Raw genomic sequence first — 19,940 nt, forward strand, 5'->3', positions numbered from 1 at the left:
TCTGCCGACGTACATCGGCGTCCACTGGTCGGGAAGTGGTTAAGGTGGCCATACACATTTCAATCTGATTGCACAATCTCCTTTAAATCTATCATCAGCTATGTAGTGCAAGGGCCTTCCTGATTTGATACAAATAGAATGGACTTTTCAGGTGGGCCCTTTATTCCATAGTTTTAAATTTAAATCAAAAGGAAATTGTACAGAGATTGTACAATCAGATTGCATAGTGTATAGCCAGCTTTATACTAGGGTTGTAAACACACACCGCTGAATCATCCACCTAGGTGAGTATAATGTATTTTTTTTTAATAAACCCAAACTTCTCTTAGGGTAAAAAAGAACCTTCTGCCTTTAGAACCTCTTTAATGGTGTATTGGTACATAGGGAAGTTGCAATTTAGAAAAAAAAAGGTAAGCGTAGTCTTTAAAGGATACAAGGATTTGCTTTTAAACGAATGTATAAAAACAATAAATACCTAGCTGCTAATATTTTGCTGAAAATGCTGACCATAGCAGATTGATAGGTCAAAAATCTGTTTGCTCTATCAGTTCAGTAAGGCCATCATGCTGGGTATGATCTTTATAAACAAGATTTATTTCAGCTGAGTACACAATGAAATAAGAAGACTGTGATTCTTCAGCAGTTGTACGATGGGGCCATAGTATGAAGTTGTTTGACCTTTGTGTTGGCAATAACAGACATCTGATGATGTAAGCAGTAATAGCATAGAACTTATAAAATAAAAATTTCTTTCATGGAGAGCCATTTTAAATATAGATTATTTATATCACCCTTAGGTATATAACAAATGTTGCTACAGTACTTTATCATGGTCTATTCATGTTGATGCTATGCGGATGATTATAAAACAGAATAGATGTTTATATGTGTTATATAAAATAATAAGTCAAAAAAAAAAAAGGAAATTTGTATTTAATAATTAAGCAGACTATTTCAATGACTATAATATACTGTAACTTTAATGATCTTGGTAAAGAGTAGACATCTGGTTTCTTTAAAAAAAGCTGGATTCACACCTATGCATTTGACTTTTTTTTTTTCTTTTTTTTTTTGTGTTAACCTAAATTAAACTTGTAGAAGACTTGTGTTAGACGGAATAACCAGGCAGGTTACTGCAAGTAGGCCAAAGGAACCAAAAAGCCCTCAAGTAAAATGAATTTAAAATTAGCTTATTGTCTTTGAAATTTTTGTAGAAGTGATGGAATATAAATATATTCTATTTAAAAAAAGCAAAGATGTATGTCAATGCAGTATAATAATAGAGTAAATTCATTGATTAGTTTTGCCTGCCTGAATCTAACCTATCCTGACTTATTGCTCCCAAGTCCTCCTCCATAAACATCCTGTGTTAACAATAGCTAATAATGCAGAAACAGTAATAGGCAAGTTGTGCATCACTTTAGACAGTATTTACCGTATATTATTACCTACCAGATTGCTAATTCATATAACTATTTCTTTTTTTTTTATCTATAGAGAGCTGCTACCTCTTCCATTACCCTAATGAATTACATTAGTATGTAGGATATGTAGGTTGAAGGGAGATATGTGGGATAGTATATATCTTATATGTCTAGAGGAATTAGTTTAGTTTGCTAATGATAAGATTAATAATAATTGAAATGGCTTATAATTTATGGGTAAAGTTTTATTTATTCTATATTTTATAGCTCATGTCCCTTTTTTTAAAATATTTTTTAAATTTATTTATTTTATATATATATATATATATATATATATATATATATATATATATATATATATTTTTTTTTTTTTTTTATGAAATATGCAATTTATACTCATCATCACCTTAGTGCTTGGGGGTATTGTGCCCCCCAAACGCCTTCTGCACTTAAATGTTTCATAGTGTTTTTGAATTCTGCACTTTGTGCTCAATGCACTGCCGATTTTTGGTGCATTGGGCACATATTACACTTCAGATTTTTTATTTTGTGTGCTACACATTATATTATTAAATTATGCCCAGTTCACTATTAATCAACTGTACTCGGGGATCTCTGGGTACTTGGGATAAGTTGTATCTTGTGTGAAGGGTATTATTGGTTCCCTTACTGTGTATATAATCCACTCTTTTTATATATATAAATTTCTGGGATATAAGTATAAAGATTGGTCTTTTAATAAGTCCTATTATATATTACGAATTTAATTTAAAGTTGAGATGTTAGGATTGACTGGGTTTGCTTTGTTTTTTTTCTTGTTTTTTTATTGGAGTTTGTTTAATCTTATATGGGCTGCTTCACATGGACTGTCCGTTCAGGTCCGCCTGTCAGTTTTCTTAGGTGGACCTGAACAGATGCTCCATAGACCTCTATGGAGCGTTGGATGTCAGCGGTGACATGTCCGCTGACATCCGACGCGCTCCGATCCGAAAAAGTATGACAGAGGGAAAAACCTACTTTTCCATCCGTTATCGGATCGGGTGACGACGGACTCTTACGGTCTGTCCTCATCCAATCCCCCATAGGGGAGAGCGGCATCTGACAGGTCTGTCCCTGCACAGTGTGCAGAGATGGACCTGTCATCTGCCTGCTCAGCGGGGATCGACAGAGCGATCCCCCCTGCTGAGCAGAGCGGGCTCCATACACGGACACGTCAGTGTGAAGGAGCCCTTACACTATGCATTAAATAGCAACAGGAAGAATAGAAGATGGAAGGGCTCCTTAGTTGAGGGGCTCCTCCTCCTCCTTTTTTTTTTTCCCCTTTTGATGTTTATATACGTTTTGATAATATATGTATGTCAATAATGGATAATGCTATGGTTGTTAAGTATTTTTTTCTGTTGTGTAAATCTCAATAAAAAAAAAAATCTACCAGATTGGCATGCGCAGTTTGCTGCTAGAGCATTCAGGATTGATATACATTGCTCTGCCCATTAGCCATAAAGTGTGTGTCAGGGCAAAATAAAAACAAAATGTACTACATCTCTGCAATATACATAAATTTCCTCATGACCCAACAAGAACAGAAAAATACCAGTTGTGGTACAGAAAAATACAGTTTTGTGATACCACAAATCCTGTTGTGGGTTGACAGCATTTTTATCGTCTACGGGTTGTCGGCCATGTCCAGTTTTCTTTTTCTCCACTATTCAAAGTCCCAAGATAACAACTAGGTGAGCTGATTAGACTCCTTGAGATAACACTGAATATGCACAGGACAGAACAGGCAGATATAGCAAAAAAACAAGTAAAACAAGAGAGTACATATTTGCAGTGGAATGCCAAAAAGCAGTGAAAACCTGGCAAGGGGTCTAACCCAATTCTATTTAAAAAAAAAAAAAAATGTACATGGACATTCACTTTAACAGACCTTACAGTAGCAAATAGTACAATCTCGTTGTTGGGGGTTACATACATTTTATTTAGAAATGTTCCTCCTAGCAGCGTAAATAAGGCTATAGCAGATGTATTATTAGTGGAGGTTTCCATTTAATATTAGGTATCAGTAAAAAAAAAAAATTTTTAATTTCTTGCACAAAAAAATGCATAAACTTTTAAATGTAAGGTATTATCACATTTTATTTTACTTAAGAAATACTGTTTCATCTTTAATTTTTTTCTGTTTTTAGGACTTTGAGAAGCTGGTAAACAGTTCTGGGGATCATGGCTTTGTGGTTTTCTCACTTGGATCTATGGTATCGGAAATCCCTATACATAAGGCTATGGATATAGCAGAGGCTTTAAGGTCTATTCCTCAAACGGTAAGTGTTTCTCCCTAGTCTTTAAAACATAAATGTGATATTGCAGTTATTGGTAATGTCAGCTAGACTAATCACCTGCTGGCTTCTTATATTTTTGAGGACTTCCAAGATAGTCCTCCATTACTCTCAGTCGCCACCATAATTTCCCAATCACTCTACAGCCTTACAGCCTAATCTCCCCATTGTACGGTCAAAGATATAAAAAATATAATTTAGCAGATTACAGAGCAACCCTTTCAGAGTGCACAGGTGCCCCTCAGCAACACACTTCCACGTCACACATCCCAGGAGGTAGCTAGGGGTGAACGCCCTCCTTGCCTAAGTGCGGAAGGAGGAAGTGCTGGGCTGCAGTATTGAAATGATTAAAAACTTTGGAGAAGTGAGGGGACAATCACTAATCATGGAGGAGGGAGGGGGAGCAATCGGTAGAGAAAAGCAGTTATAAGTGTGAATGTCTGCTTTAAGGTTTAAATCTTTTATTATAGATACAGGGTTGCATACCTGATAACTCAGATGTATTTACCACTAGGGATGGCCGAACGGTTCGCCCGGCGGTCATTTCGCGGCGAATTTCGGCTGTTCGCGGTCTGCCCGATCGGCGGACTATTGCCCGGCAGACTTCCGTGTTTACTATGTAAGAGAACTTTGACCTATGATGACACATCCATCATGGGGTACAGGACAGCCAATTGAGACATTACAGCACATGGACACTTGGACATTCCCCCTAACTCATAAATAGACCCGATCAGGCGGCCATTTTACATTCTTTCTACTGTCACTATAGGGAGAGGTTGCTGTGTGGAGCAGGGAGAGACTGCAGTGACCCAAATCGCTAGCTATTTGGTCCACAAAAGTTATTTTCAGGACTGGTATAGGTGTTAGGTGTAGTTCAGGATATAGGTTTGAGGCACTGCTGTGCTACTGATTTTTGCAGCAGCCTGTCTTTTGTCAGTGTAGAGAGAGGGACAGGACGCTGTGTGCTGCAGGGACAGTCAGTTTAATCGTTAGCTGTTACTATTAGGGCCACAAAAGTGCTATTCAAGTTATTGTTCCAGCAGCCTCTGTTTTGTCAGTTTAAATAGGGACAGGCAGGAAGCTGTGTGTGAGGCAGTGAAGGACAGTCAGTTTAATCAGTAGCTGTTACTATTAGATCCAGAAAGGTTCTTTTCAGGACTTTTACAGGGCTTGTACACGTATAATATTCTTTCTTCCAAATATAGAAAGAATATTATACTTGACTGCTGCCCTTCTGCTGCAGTAGTCCTTTATCAGTATAGGGACTGAGGTACAGTCTGCTAATCATTCACAACCTACTTGTTCCACAAAGGTCCTTATAAGGACTGGTAAGGTCTAGGGTACTACAGTACATGGGGTTGGGTGAGGTACAGTCTGCTATTCCTTAAGGACTGGTATAGGTCCACAATTTATATAGGGTTGAGGTGCACTACTGCTGACTGCTGCCCTTCTGCTGCAGTAGTCCTTTATCAGTATAGGGACTGAGGTACAGTCTGCTAATCATTCACAACCTACTAGTTCCACAAAGGTCCTTATAAGGACTGGTAAGGTCTAGGGTACTACAGTACATAGGGTTGAGTGAGGTACAGTCTGCTATTCCTTAAGGACTGGTATAGGTCCACAATACATAGGGTTGAGGTGCACTACTGCTGACTGCTGCCCTACTGCTGCAGTAGTCCTTTATCAGTATAGGGATTGAGGTACAGTCTGCTAATCATTCACAACCTACTTGTTCCACAAAGGTCCTTATAAGGACTGGTAAGGTCTAGGGTACTACAGTACATAGGGTTGAGTGAGGTACAGTCTGCTATTCCTTAAGGACTGGTATAGGTCCACAATACATAGGGTTGAGGTGCACTACTGCTGACTGCTGCCCTACTGCTGCAGTAGTCCTTTATCAGTATAGGGACTGAGGTACAGTCTGCTAATCATTCACAACCTACTTGTTCCACAAAGGTCCTTATAAGGACTGGTAAGGTCTAGGGTACTACAGTACATAGGGTTGAGTGAGGTACAGTCTGCTATTCCTTAAGGACTGGTATAGGTCCACAATACATAGGGTTGAGGTGCACTACTGCTGACTGCTGCCCTACTGCTGCAGTAGTCCTTTATCAGTATAGGGACTGAGGTACAGTCTGCTAATCATTCACAACCTACTTGTTCCACAAAGGTCCTTATAAGGACTGGTAAGGTCTAGGGTACTACAGTACATAGGGTTGAGTGAGGTACAGTCTGCTATTCCTTAAGGACTGGTATAGGTCCACAATTTATATAGGGTTGAGGTGCACTACTGCTGACTGCTGCCCTTCTGCTGCAGTAGTCCTTTATCAGTATAGGGACTGAGGTGCAGTCTGCTAATCATTCACAACCTACTAGTTCCACAAAGGTCCTTATAAGGACTGGTAAGGTCTAGGGTACTACAGTACATAGGGTTGAGTGAGGTACAGTCTGCTATTCCTTAAGGACTGGTATAGGTCCACAATACATAGGGTTGAGGTGCACTACTGCTGACTGCTGCCCTACTGCTGCAGTAGTCCTTTATCAGTATAAGGACTGAGGTACAGTCTGCTAATCATTCACAACCTACTTGTTCCACAAAGGTCCTTATAAGGACTGGTAAGGTCTAGGGTACTACAGTACATAGGGTTGAGTGAGGTACAGTCTGCTATTCCTTAAGGACTGGTATAGGTCCACAATACATAGGGTTGAGATGCACTACTGCTGACTGCTGCCCTACTGCTGCAGTAGTCCTTTATCAGTATAGGGACTGAGGTACAGTCTGCTAATCATTCACAACCTACTTGTTCCACAAAAGTCCTTATAAGGACTGGTAAGGTCTAGGGTACTACAGTACATAGGGTTGAGTGAGGTACAGTCTGCTATTCCTTAAGGACTGGTACAGGTCCACAATACATAGGGTTGAGGTGCACTACTGCTGACTGCTGCCCTTCTGCTGCAGCATTCCTTTATCAGTATAGGGACTAAGGTACAGTCTGCTAATCATTCACAACCTACTAGTTCCACAAAGGTCCTTATAAGGACTGGTAAGGTCTAGGGTACTACAGTATATAGGGTTGAGTGAGGTACAGTCTGCTAATCCTTAAGGACTAGTATATCATGGTGCTGGTGTCAGTGCTTTATGTCACGCTGCTGATGTCAGTGCTCTCTGTCACGGTGCTGGTGTCAGATCACTCTATCACAGTGCAGGTGTCATTGCTGTATGTCACGCTGCTGATGTCAGTGCTCTCTATCACGGTGCTGGTGTCAGTGCTGTATATCACGGTGCTGGTGTCAGTGCTTTATGTCACGCTGCTGATGTCAGTGCTCTCTATCAGGGTGCTGGTGTCAGATCACTCTATCACGGTGCAGGTGTCAATGCTGTATGTCACGCTGCTGATGTCAGTGCTCTCTATCACGGTGCTGGTGTCAGATCACTCTATCACGGTGCAGGTGTCATTGCTGTATGTCACGCTGCTGATGTCAGTGCTCTCTATCACTGTGCTGCTGTCAGTGCTGTAAATCACAGTGCTGGTGTCAGTGCTTTATGTCACTCTGCTGATGTCAGTGCTCTCTATCACGGTGCTGGTGTCAGATCACTCTATCACGGTGCAGGTGTCATTGCTGTATGTCACGCTGCTGATGTCAGTGCTCTCTATCACGGTGCTGGTGTCAGATCACTCTGTCACGGTACAGGTGTCATTGCTGTATGTCACGCTGCTGATGTCAGTGCTGTATATCACGGTGCTGGTGTCAGTGCTGTATATCACGGTGCTGGTGTCATTGCTGTATGTCACGCTGCTGGTGATCATCTCCTGCACCCTCTTCTTTGCCTACCCTGACCTTCCCTCTCCTCCATTGCCTTCATGCGCTCCACAGTCCTGAATTGTCACAATTTCACATATAAAAAAAGAATGCTTGTAGTTGTCGATCCCAGATTCACCTCATACATGTGTTATGTCATTGGCCAAGTGGTGGGACTATGTTTGCACAGCTAGTAATTATTTTGTGGCTGCAAATTTGACCTGTAGGTTTGCAAAGTTCGCCTCCCATTGAAGTCAATGGGGCCCGCCACAAACGTTACGGTTCGCGAACTATCGCCCGCGTTCGCGGTCCGCGTTTGTGAAACGTCCCGTCGGAAGTTCGTCCATCATTATTTACCACATCACTAAAGTACTTAAAAACATGACATTCTGTTGCATGGTTTAATCCTCCAGCCATCTATCTAAGTATGAAATATTAGTTTGGATGGAATGACCTCTTAATAGCCCTGGTCACAATTACATATATTAAAATGCTGGTAAGCTTATAGCTATGCCAAACAGCTTCTCTAGACTTCTAGGAGGTGTGGACAGGAGGTGTTCCATCTTTTGCTGCAATAACAAGACTACCCCAAAAGCCAAATTATATTATCACCACATCAAATTACTATTTAATGTTTAGCTCATTTGATGCTAATGATTAAGGAACAATAAGCCATGTGTTTCTGCTTGTGCCTTACCCGTCCCCGAAACGATCACATTAAACACCTAGGTCATCAAACCTACCTATATTCGGAGTCATTGGATATGTACAATATATACACAAAACAGAACACTGTTTCAACCTCCTCCTGTTTTACCCTTGGCTACATCCAAGATAAAAAATATATCTTTATTATATCAATAAAATTAATCTTAAGCCTTGAAATCAAAGTAATTTAAGAATGTTAAACCATAAACCATCAATTCTAGTTTCTAGAATTCACAAAAAAGATTAATTTTATGGCTTGTGAATAATAAAGATATATATTTTTTTATTGGATGTAGCTTCCCTTCATTTTCTCTACAAAAAGGATCCATGATATTCACATAAAGAAAGTGAAAATCTCTGTTTTGGTGTGAAAATATCATATCAATAAAATTATATTTTATTTACGCATTGTAGGTAAAGAGCCTATTCAGTTTGTATCCATTCAGGCTGGCCATTGCACCAAACAGTTATTGGTAGATTGTACAATTAGATTGTAATGTACTGTATATAGTTAGCTCTAGGGCCCATTCATATCTTTGCATTCTGCAAACAGGCATTAGGCAGTTTTACCTACAATTCACCCTTGGCTACATCCATGATAAAAAGTATTACTTTGTTATATCAACAAAATCAATCTTAAGTAATTTAAGAATGATACGCCATAAACTATCAATTCTGGTTTCTAGAAGTCACAAAAAGGATTGATTTATGGCTTGTGAATAATAAAGATATTTTTTATATTGGATGTAGCCCCCCTTCCCCTTAATTTTCTTGTCAAATTAGGTTTATTAAATTTTAACAAGTTATACAAGCAGATTCAGATTCAACAAGAAAGAGGTAACATAAAGTACAGTTATGAAGATGGCTTCAATATACAGAATAATATAATGTATTTTGTACAGCTTAAAAGTAGACATAGTGATTAAGAAAATTTGTTCTTAAAAATATTTGGGGAGGATCAAAATCCAGTATGGTAAATGAGACAAATTAAATTTAACCAAGAAATTATCAAACTTCAAAAATCATGTATAGCATAAACATGGAAAATGCCATGAAATATCCGTCTAATGTATATGGAGCCCCTTCATTTTCTTTACAAAAAGGATCTATAATATTCACATAAAGAAAGTGAAAATTTCAGTTTTTGTGCAAAAATATCATATTAATAAAATTACGTGTCTATGCAAGATTCGGTTGATTTGTGCAAAAATACTATAAGGAAACTATAAAATAATCCCTTGATGTTGGACTGTGCCCACACAGCAAGGGATAATTGCTGGTTTAAAGCCAAATAAATAAAGCAAAAAATAAAATCAGGTTTTCTGTGTTCCTTTAAAGTAAAAATAAAAACAAAACTTTTTTCTAGTTTTGTATAGAGGGGAGAGGGTTTGGAACAACAGTTTTTTTTCTACTGCTGCCTGTGTCCCCATTGGGGAGAGTCATCTTTTCTATTTATATTTTTTATCATTTTCACTGAAAGTTAAAGTAAAAAAAATGTACAATGTTTACTTGTTACAAGAACAGGAATAGAGGGGAAATCATCCAAGAGGGACACTAGTTCAGGTGACCCTGGTGACAACCAAGGATTTCCTCCCTTTGGTTGGCTTTCCCCTCACTTCCTGTTTTGGCTATGGGACAGGAAGTGAAGGGAAATCCCCCAATGGGACACAGATGGCAAAAACTGATATAAGCCCCCCTTAGTTTATTAAAAACTAAAAAAGTTTTGCTGTTAGTTCTACTTGAAGTGAATTGAAAAAATGTTTTTGATCTTTTAAAAAAAAAAATGAGTGTATGTTAATGAAAGTACAGCCCACATTGTATGTAAAGAGCCTATTCAGGTTGTATCCATTCAGGATGGCTGTTGCACCACACAATTGTTGGTAGATTGTACAAATTAGATTGTAATGTACTGTATATAGTCAGCTTTAGAGCCGATTTAAATCTTTGCAATCTTCAAACAGGCAGTAGGCAGTTTTCCCTACAATTCTCATTAGATTACAAACTGAGATGCCATTCATTTTGAAAATCAGCCCAACCTCAAAAAAGCATATCCATGTGAACTGTCTGTGGAATATGTTGTGGTGTGTTAAAAATAATAATAGCTGGTCTTTTTTCTTGTGCTTTGAGTTGTGTTGCTAGTCCTTTAAACTTAATGTAATTAAATTGAATGCCTTGCATCTTAAAGTGGTTGTAAACCCTTACAACACACTTTTTGCTACAGGTAACCCTATCATAAGGCTTACCTGTAGCTACCCTGGATATCTCCTAAAACTGAACTGTTTAGGAGATATCCCCTGTATTTGCATGTGCCAACGTTATCGGCACATGCAAACTGAATCAACGTCATATACGTGCCGTTGCTTCAGTGAGTGTGCCATTACCGGCGAAAGTAACTCCGGGAGCGATGTCGGCCGCCAGAGCGGTGTACGAGGATGGCTGCGGGGGCTTCAATCTCAGGTAATTCATAATGAGCTAGTATGCATAGCATACTAGCTCATTATGCCTTTGTCTTGCAGGTGTTTTTTGGGTTTACAACCACTTTAATTGAAATGCATTGCATTAACCTGTGTGTATTAATATAGTACATCATAAGAATGGGTCTTCAGAGTTTTCTGTTACTGGAAATGAAAATTGATTAAGGTTAAAGTATAACTAAAACCAAAATGTTTTTATTAGTTTTGAATGGAGTGGGGAGGGATTAGAAAATCTATCAGTTTTTATTGCTGTCTGTGCCCCCATTAAGGAGATCCACCCTCGCTATTTGTCCTGTTTACCATTTTCATTGAAAGTGAAAGTTAAAGAAAAGCCCACATTTTGGGTTTTCCTTGGAAAAGTAATAGACGGGAAATCTTCCAAAGGGGACACTAGTTCTGGAAATTCCTTTAATTTGCTTTAATCACTTCCGGTTTGTATATGGGACAGGAAGTGAAGGAGAATCTCCGCAATGGGACAGATATGGCAAAAAAAATAAAAATCTAACAGGGGTTATAACCTTCCCTTTCGCTTTCCAAAATGAAAAAAAAAGTTTTAGCCCATAGTTCTACTTTAAATAAAGTAGATGTAAATTATCACACCATATTATTACCATATTTTTTCTCTATATGGATAAATCACTAATTTGTTGTGTTCTCCTTTCAGGTTATATGGAGGTATACAGGGCCAGTGCCTTCAAATCTAGGTGAAAATACCCACCTAGTGAAATGGCTGCCACAAAATGATCTGTTGGGTACGTTTTTGATACACTTTAAAGTAATTACAACACTTTACAAAAAGGTGTGCACTTTATCTCTTGAAATATGTTTTTTGGACAAAGTTGGGTACTACCTTCGTCCATTCAGTACCAATATTTTTTAATTTTCTTAGATTTAATACCAAAATTTGAGTTCAGAGAAAACCCGAACTTCTCTCCATAATGCCAACACAAACTTCAACTGCTTTGGTTCATCTCTTTTTACATCCCATGCCTTTCCGTTGGTCCACCAAAGTGATAAGTAGCCTCATGAGCCAATAGAGAGGCACTGGAGGCTTGGTGCTGGCCTAGTAGCTTAAGTCAGTATTTTTAGAATATAGATATTGATGACATGTTCTTTTGTCATATAGACATAATATCTTCATATAGAAGTCATTGCAGAGTCTGAACTTTACATATGTAGCAAAGTACCGGGCCTCTCTAAGCCTAATGGTGACCTCCAGAGTTAGGGACAGCCAACATCCTTCTGTATAGAGTGGGTTATGTGGCATGGTGGCTATAATGTAAGATAGATTCATGGGTGCCAGCCACTTTTTGAATGCAAAGAGATTTATTGTCTCTTAAACAGAATTGTGGGAGAGAGGTTTAGGGCCAGGACACCCTTTAGTTGTTATAATGTTAATTTGGCAGACTCAGAGACTTATAGGTAGACAGCCATGCAGGGAAAGGGAAATCCAGCAAGATACCACTTCTGCATGAGTAGGACCGCTGTCTCCTATAGTAATCATCTTGAAACAGTTTCTAACAAAGGTTGTAATGAACTTATTCACTTCTTCAACAATTTCCTATTGTAGATCTTCACTCAGCTGAGCTCCCAGTCTTTCACTAGACTTGCTGATCCACTGCCACTGGATCCCCTGAGCTCTTCCAATCTTCTCATTCGGTATCTTCCTCAAGCGTCACCCCCGCGTCCCAGCTGGGTCCCTAGCATGGCACTCACCAATACTCCTCAAGTGTCGCTCCACTAGCCTGCTTTTTCTTTGGCTTGGCAGATAGTACTGCTCTGCAAGCGTCGCCTCCACTGGCTGGGTCTCTGGCTTGACATCTGCTGAAGCTTCCAAATTCTTGGTTGGTGAGACTAGTGCTCTGGTACTTACTTCAGCTACTCACAGTGGCCCTTGGTAGTAAAGTGGATGGTCTCTAAGCCCCTGTACACACGGTTGGAGATTTCGACAACCAAATCCGTCGGATTTTGTCCGTCGGATTTTGTCCGCTGGATCTTGTCCGAAACTGTTGCATACACACGGTCGGACTAAGTTGTCGAAAAATCTAATCTTTCAGAACGTGATGATGTCATTTCGTTACAATGGGACTACATCAAGGCTAGTAGGCAATAGCTTTGATGTAGGAATTTGATCTGAGCATGCGTGGCACTTGGTCCGATCAAAATTCTCTACACATGATCGGAGTATGTCCGATCGAACCAGTTGGTCGGAAAATATTTCCAACAAGTTGGAAAATTGAGTCCGACAGATATTCCGACGGAATCAGTCCGATGCATACCACACACAGTCGGATTATCCGACAACACGGTCCGATAGGACACATTCCGACGGATTCTCTGATCGTGTGTACAAGGGCTTAGTGGCGTCAGCTTCCCTTCTACCTCCAACCATGACAGGTTCTCTGGCCGGCAGGACCGTCACTTCTGGTTGGGCTGCAAGCCGCAATCCCAAACCTATGTTGCTCTCTTGCTTCTAGGATAGCCTAGCCCAGCAGCCAGATGTCCCCAGGATAGGCCTCAGGCTCTGGCCTAGCAGCCAGAGGCAGCACAACACATGTTCACCCAGACAACTGTCCAGGTGGCACAGAACCCTGATCCCCTTACCGCTCCAAAATAAATAGGCTCTCCCAGCAGGCCAAGGGAACTAAGAAAATCCCTGCCCATTGGCTGAGACACCCCATTTGTTCCTAATCTGTCTTTTCATTGCCCTTGTTTTATCTAATGCCACCAGATACCCGGCCATCTAATGACAGAAGTAATAAGTGCAGCAATTCCAGAATTAAGCCCCATACACACTATCAGATTCTCTGCTGATTTTTTTTCCTTCAGATTTACAAAAACATATAATATGAGGTCAAACCTTAGGAGTTTCAATTTGTATGCAATCAGGCAGGCCCTTGCACTACATGGTTTTGGTAAATCTGAAGGCAAAAATCAGCAAAAAAACTGATAGTGTGTATGGGGCTTTAGGGTGAAATCACTTGGCAAATAAATTTACTAGCAACCCTGCCTAAACATCAGGGTGCTACACATACGTTGAAAGAGATATCACTCATTAGAATTATGAAGTAATTCGATTTTTTTTTGTTTGGATATGTTTTATAACAGAAAGTAAAAAATATATATTTTTCTTTTTTCATTTATATCTCAAAAAGTAAATATCCCAGTGGTGATCAAATGCCACCAAAAGAAAGCTCTATTTGTGTGAAAAAAGTGATATAAATTTAGTCTGGGTACAGTGTTGTATGACCACACAATTACCAGGTAAACTGGCGCAGTGCCGAATAACAAAGAATGGCCTGGTCATGAAAGGGGGTAAAATGTTCCGAAGCTCAAATAGTTAAAGATGGCTGCTGCATTCATACACAAGTGACTGTTCAAATTAACTCTGTTCCACAGTAGAATAATACAGCAACAACAAAAGAAGCGGAAAAGTTCCTCAGCAACCATGTTTTTCATTTTTTACAGCTCATCCAAAGGCCCGTGCCTTTATCACTCATGCGGGTTCACATGGAATTTATGAAGGTATTTGTAATGCAGTCCCCATGGTCATGTTACCACTCTTTGGTGACCAAATGGACAACGCTAAGAGGATTGAGTCTCGAGGAGGGGGAATCACACTGAATGTCTTAGAGCTGATACCTGAAGATCTTAGCAATGCTCTGACATCTGTGATAAACAATTCAAGGTATGAATGAAAAATCTTCATAGTCTGCAGTAACAAAATCAGACTGGATTCAAAAAAAGTAAAGTAGATTGTAAGCACACGTTTATTGAGAAAGAAAATAATTGATGAACTGGCTAAAAAACATTGGTATCCATTTAGGTGTTTAGGAGTTTAAAGCCCAGCTGAACTATTAGCACAAATCAACTACATAAATTACAGATGCATCAAAACAAAAAGTGTTCAAAGTCTTAGGATTCATGCACCTTGGGCATTTAGCCCAGGTGCATGAGATCCCAACATTTTAGTGCAGGTAGAAGGCATAGGTGCATTGGCCAGCTCTGCTGCCAGCAGCCTGTAAAAGTCTCAGAGGCTGAAATCTGCTGCAGATGGACAGTCACTGATTGGTACTAATGTTTAGGGCAGTATATGTGCCCAAGGAAAAATGCCTGAAACACAGACTGCAGAGAACCAGAAGACCAGTGCTCTGAGCTGAAGCAATGGTCTCTCTGGACATGATTGACATGCCCCTTGCTAAGTCAGGGCTTTAGCTCTGAAATCAGCAAACCTCATTAAACTGCTGATTGGAGAACTCTAGCTCTACCTCAGCAGGGTAAATGTTGACCAGCCATGTAATGTAAGGAAATATAAATATTTGGTGGTTAGATGTGCACCCAGGTCCATATATAGAAACAATGGAGTTTATTTACTGACTGCAAATAGTCTGTTTACTTTTCTAGGAAATTATCCTCAATGTTTTGTGACTGTGGTGCAATCTCACTTAGCAAAGAATACCCAATCATGTGCAAGGGGAAAACAAAACTGCATTTTTGTTTGCACATGATTGGATGATGGAAGTCAGCAGAGCGTCACCTCTTTCACTAAGCTCTGGGGCAAATTCCCTTGCAAAAGAAACTATTTGCCTTTAGCAAATCAACCCTACTGTACTGCAATATGTTGTTATTATAGTGATGTAATAAAAAACACAAGATGTCGATGGGCTTAGATCAGAAAAGCACAACACGCTTTTGACATCAGTTTAAAACTTCTCTGAGATCATCCAGAATTCTTTGCAGATGCATGTGAACTGCAGTTGATCTGCTTTAAAGGTGTTGTAAAGGTAAAAAAAAATTCACCTTTAAAGAGGGGGTTCTCACTTAAAAAAAAAAAAAAAAGTAAAGGTCAGCAGCTACAAATACTGCAGCTGCTGACTTTTAATAATCGGACACTTACCTGTCACTGGGTCCAGCGATGCGGGGGATCGAAGCCCCACTCGCCCCCCCCCCCCCCCTCAGTTCGGCGGTGCCGGAATTTTAACTGTGGGTGCCCAGCTGTTGCTTCACAGCCGGGCACCCACTGCACATGTGCGAGCCGCGCTACGCATCGTCATTGGCCGCGCAATCATCTGGGGCCGGTCACGTGTCCCAGATGATTGACAAGAGGGAGGGGGAGAGGTGATCTCCTTTCCTGCACAGAGGAAAGTAATGCCAGGAGCCCAGACACCGAAGGAGGCAGACTACTAGGGACCCCCTAGCAACAGGCATTTAGAGGTGAGTAAAAAAAAAAATGTCTCCAAATGTTTTTTTCTTTTCTTTTTTAAGCACATACATTTTTGTTTTTTGGGGTAGAGATCCACTTTAATGCCTTTTATGCATTAAGGTGAAAAAACCTCTGACAATGCCTGCCCCCCCCCCCCCCGTTTTACTTACCTGACCCCTCGAAAGTCCCACGCTCGCCCCTGACATCCTCTTCGCCGCTCACCCTGGCCGTTCATTGGTTACAGTGGATGGATTGAAAGCAGCACAGTCATTGGTTCACGCTGCTGTCAATCGCATCCAATGATGTGGCCAGGGGGCAGGGCCGAGTGATACAGTGAGCGGCTATGGCCACCGGCTGTATCACGGGAGAGCGCCCACAAGCACTCCTCACCATGCGAGGGCACTCGCATGAACATGAGAAGTCCTTTGCGGGGGGGAGCCGAGACAGCCGCCGAGGGACCCCAGAAGACCAGGTTTGGGGCCACTCTGTGTAAAACGCACTGCACAGTGAAGGTAAGTATTACATGTTTTTTATTTTTATTTTATTTTTTTAAATGACCTTTACAACCCCTTTAAAGGATAGTTTTACCTTTTTCACAGGTAAAAAAATATGCATTTATTTTTTTCTTAGGAGCCTGTAAAAAATTGCACCCGTGATTAGCAGATCGCGGATGCAATGTTACGCTCCTGCAGACTGTCAGCGTAGCTGTCTTCCTGTACCTCCGATATGGATAGGCAGTTACTTCAATCCAGGTAGAATCGATGAACTATGAGGATGCTCATGAGCACCCTCGTAGTTCATTGAGAACTACAAGCTGTGGCAAAGGCTGTCCGAACCAGTAGTCTATATATTCACAGGATTCCATTAATAAATGATGCGGGCGTGTGGGTGGAGCCCCACATGGCCACACTTTTTTTCAAATTGTGACAGTGGGTACGGGAGAATATTTCCAGCTTGTTTTCAAAAGGAAGGGGGATCGGAGAAAGAGCTGGAGGAGCAAGAATATGTTACATATTCCACCCTAAAACCGGGTGAAACAAGTTACATGTTCCCGAAGGTGAACTTATCCTCTAAGTTGCATTTTCATTTCCATAGTCTGGTAGTGGGAGAAAACCAGTTCTGAAGCAAAAAAGACTGTTGACACAGGCCCATAAAGTCCCAAATAGCCAGCAGAATGACCAGTAGCATGCTGATCTCTGATTAGCTGCTAGGATATTGTTGTTAGTCCCTTGCTCCCCACTAAAGACACAGCCTAAATACCTAAAGGGATCCACTTCAACCAAAAATGAGAAATTGCTTTTTGGTGTGGTTGCTTTTTATTATTGTTTAATGCTTAACCCCTTTGTGCCTGCTCTAAGCCCAAAAGATGGCTACAGAGTGGGCCCCAATTGCTGGGAGGGCATCCATGTATGTCCTCCTGTGCATAAGCTGCCTATGCACCCCCTACGGGGTGCGTGCGGCATGCTCAGTGATCAGCGAGTCATTGAGGCTTGGCTGATCATAGATTGGAGTAAGGGCCAATCCTAACCCCTTACCATGTGATGTCATGTAATGTAAACAGAGCTGGTAATCGGCTTCTTTTTTTTCCTCTGGAAAAAAAAAACCCAATCACCGGCTTCTGACAGAGGGACATCGGTCCCAAACACAGAGAGTCAGTGCCCACCATTGCCCACCAGTGGCACCTATCAGTGCCGATCGGTGCCTCATCATCAGTGCTGCCTATCAGGGTCACCTACCAGTACCCATCAGTGCCACCTATCAGTGCCCATCAGTGCAGCCTCATCAGCCTCATCAGCACCCATCAGCGAAGGAGAAAAATTACCTGTTTGCAAAATTGTATAACAAGCTACGAAACTGTTTTTTTTTCCCTCAAAACAAAAATCCTCAGTAGTGATTAAATACCACCAAAAGAGAGCTCTATTTGTGTGAAAAAATGATAATAAATTTCATTCAGGTACTGCGTTGCATGACCACGCAATTGTCATTCAAAGTGCAACAGTGCTGAAAGCTGAAAATTGGCTTGGGCAGGAAGGGGGTTTAAGTGCCCAGTAGGCAAGTGGTTAAAATTCCTGAACTAGTTCTGACTAATAGGATGTTGTACAACTGTTTTTCAGGTTTTTTCATATGGACTGTAGCCAGAAACTAAACATTAGATAAGAAAAGTAAACCTGGTTTTATTTTAGCTTCTTCTATTTATCTATAGCTAAACTGCAAGACTCTGTGACAACTCATGTTTCTTATTTCTTTAGTTACAAAGAAAACATTCAGCGGCTTTCTGATCTGCATCTTGACCGGCCCATCCACCCTCTGGACCTGGCAGTGCACTGGGTAGAGTTTGTCATGAGACACAAAGGAGCTCCTCACTTGCGCCCAGCTGCCCATGACTAAAACTTCAAGGGACAAGGAAATTTAAACTGGGATAGTTGGCTAGTATGAGGCAGCTGCTTTGGGCCCCACAACAATGACAGGGCCCAGGGCAGCTGCCCCTTTTGCCCTGCCTTAAAGACGGCCCTGGCTAAATCGATCGAAGCCTGACAATTGATGGATGGATTGGTTAATTGACCGTTCGTGTTGCGTTTGATAAATATTTATGATTTTTTTTAATTAATCAGACATAACTATACATGGGAAAATCTGTTTAATAGTTTGTCACAGAAACAGAAAATCAGGTTGTGTTTGAGTGGATACTTCTCAAACAAATTCCTTGGTAGTACAGGCTGTGCTCACACAATGGGAACTATTGTCAGTTTGAGCAGTCTGTTAAGGTAATCAAGTTTGTAACTGTTGTTCAGTAATTATAGTAAACAAGCTGACATATAAAAGGTTATCAGGCAAAAGCTGGACAGGACTTATCATGGCTTAAACACCAAGGACAGTTTGTAACCAGCCAGAAGATACCTCAAGACAATTTTGCCTGATCTCCAGCAACTGCTGAAGAAGCCTGAGTCCTCGTTGTCAACGGAGATCACAAGCACACAGTAACCGGAGTTAAGAAACTTTTAAGCGTGTTTCTACTGTTAGACCATAGTTTCTGCTTATTTGCTAGACATCTTGCTTGATATATCTGTCAGTCTTGTACTGTATTCCTAATATCCTAAAACAGAGGTCTCGGTTTCCTTGCTTATACCGCAAAGTAACCTTGCTAGATAGGCACAAGCAAAACATTGATGGATCAACTATTGCTATACAGTGACATTGATCATTTGACATCAATGTTACGTTCCTTTGATCAATTGACCGATTCTTCCTTTGATCGATTGATCAAAGGAACCTAGCCCTGTTAATCAAATGATCAACGTCACTGTATAGCAATAATAAATAAAAACTTTGCAGAAGTAATGTATTTTTAAATATTAGTTAAATTAAATATAGTTTTTTAAATTGGTTAAAAAGACTGCCATGTGAAAGCAGGAAAACTGTCCTGGTAGCTGTTGTCTCCAAAGATAGTAAACTCTGGGAGACACTGCAGCTTTAACAAAGAGGAGGGGAGGAGCAGTTGCAAGGGAATAATAACTCAATGAAGGCAGCAGGAAGAGAGGGGAGGGGCGTGAGCAGATCGGCATCACACACACTAAGGAAATGATAGAAGAGAAGGGAGAGGGAGTGGGGAAGATGCAGAGACGCTGAGGAGAGAGCAGGATGGTGGAGTTACAAAAACTGACCACGCTATCATGAATCAGCAGGCATGATAAGTGTGATCAGATCATAGAGGGGAACACAGAAATAGGCAGGCTCAACTAGGTATTGTGCAACATTGAAATGGATAAATCACACCAAAGAAGCTCTGTGCTTTATATCATGCCTTAAAGGGACAGGAGCATGTTTTTTTTTTTTTTTTTTTAGGGTTACAACCACTTTAACTTGAAACCTCTTACACACAGTCCATACATATCTCAAATTATATGATAAACTGAACATTTTATGGTTCAGTCATATGAATGTAGTTAAAATGGACATCTTGGGGGCGTGACCAGAAGCTGTCCTGGATGGA

General features: G+C 40.6%; 1 protein-coding gene across 10 annotated transcripts in view; it reads left to right on the plus strand.

Moving 5' to 3' along the window:
* Window positions 1-18,338, plus strand: part of LOC143924139 (UDP-glucuronosyltransferase 1A1-like) — a 253,643-nt gene extending 235,305 nt beyond the window's left edge. For all 10 annotated transcript variants that reach the window (XM_077448214.1, XM_077448215.1, XM_077448211.1 and 7 more), the window contains 4 exons: window positions 3,614-3,745; window positions 11,411-11,498; window positions 14,215-14,434; window positions 18,199-18,338. In XM_077448214.1, coding sequence (XP_077304340.1) covers window positions 3,614-3,745; window positions 11,411-11,498; window positions 14,215-14,434; window positions 18,199-18,337 — 579 coding nt within the window. In that variant the 3' untranslated portion in view covers window position 18,338. The remainder of the gene's footprint in view (window positions 1-3,613; window positions 3,746-11,410; window positions 11,499-14,214; window positions 14,435-18,198) is intronic.
* The last annotated feature ends 1,602 nt before the right edge of the window (window positions 18,339-19,940 follow it).

Source organism: Lithobates pipiens, unplaced genomic scaffold, assembly GCF_037356315.1.
Source record: "Lithobates pipiens isolate NorthernLeopardFrog02 unplaced genomic scaffold, aLitPip1_a1.2 Scaffold_22, whole genome shotgun sequence".
NCBI lineage: Eukaryota > Metazoa > Chordata > Amphibia > Anura > Ranidae > Lithobates > Lithobates pipiens.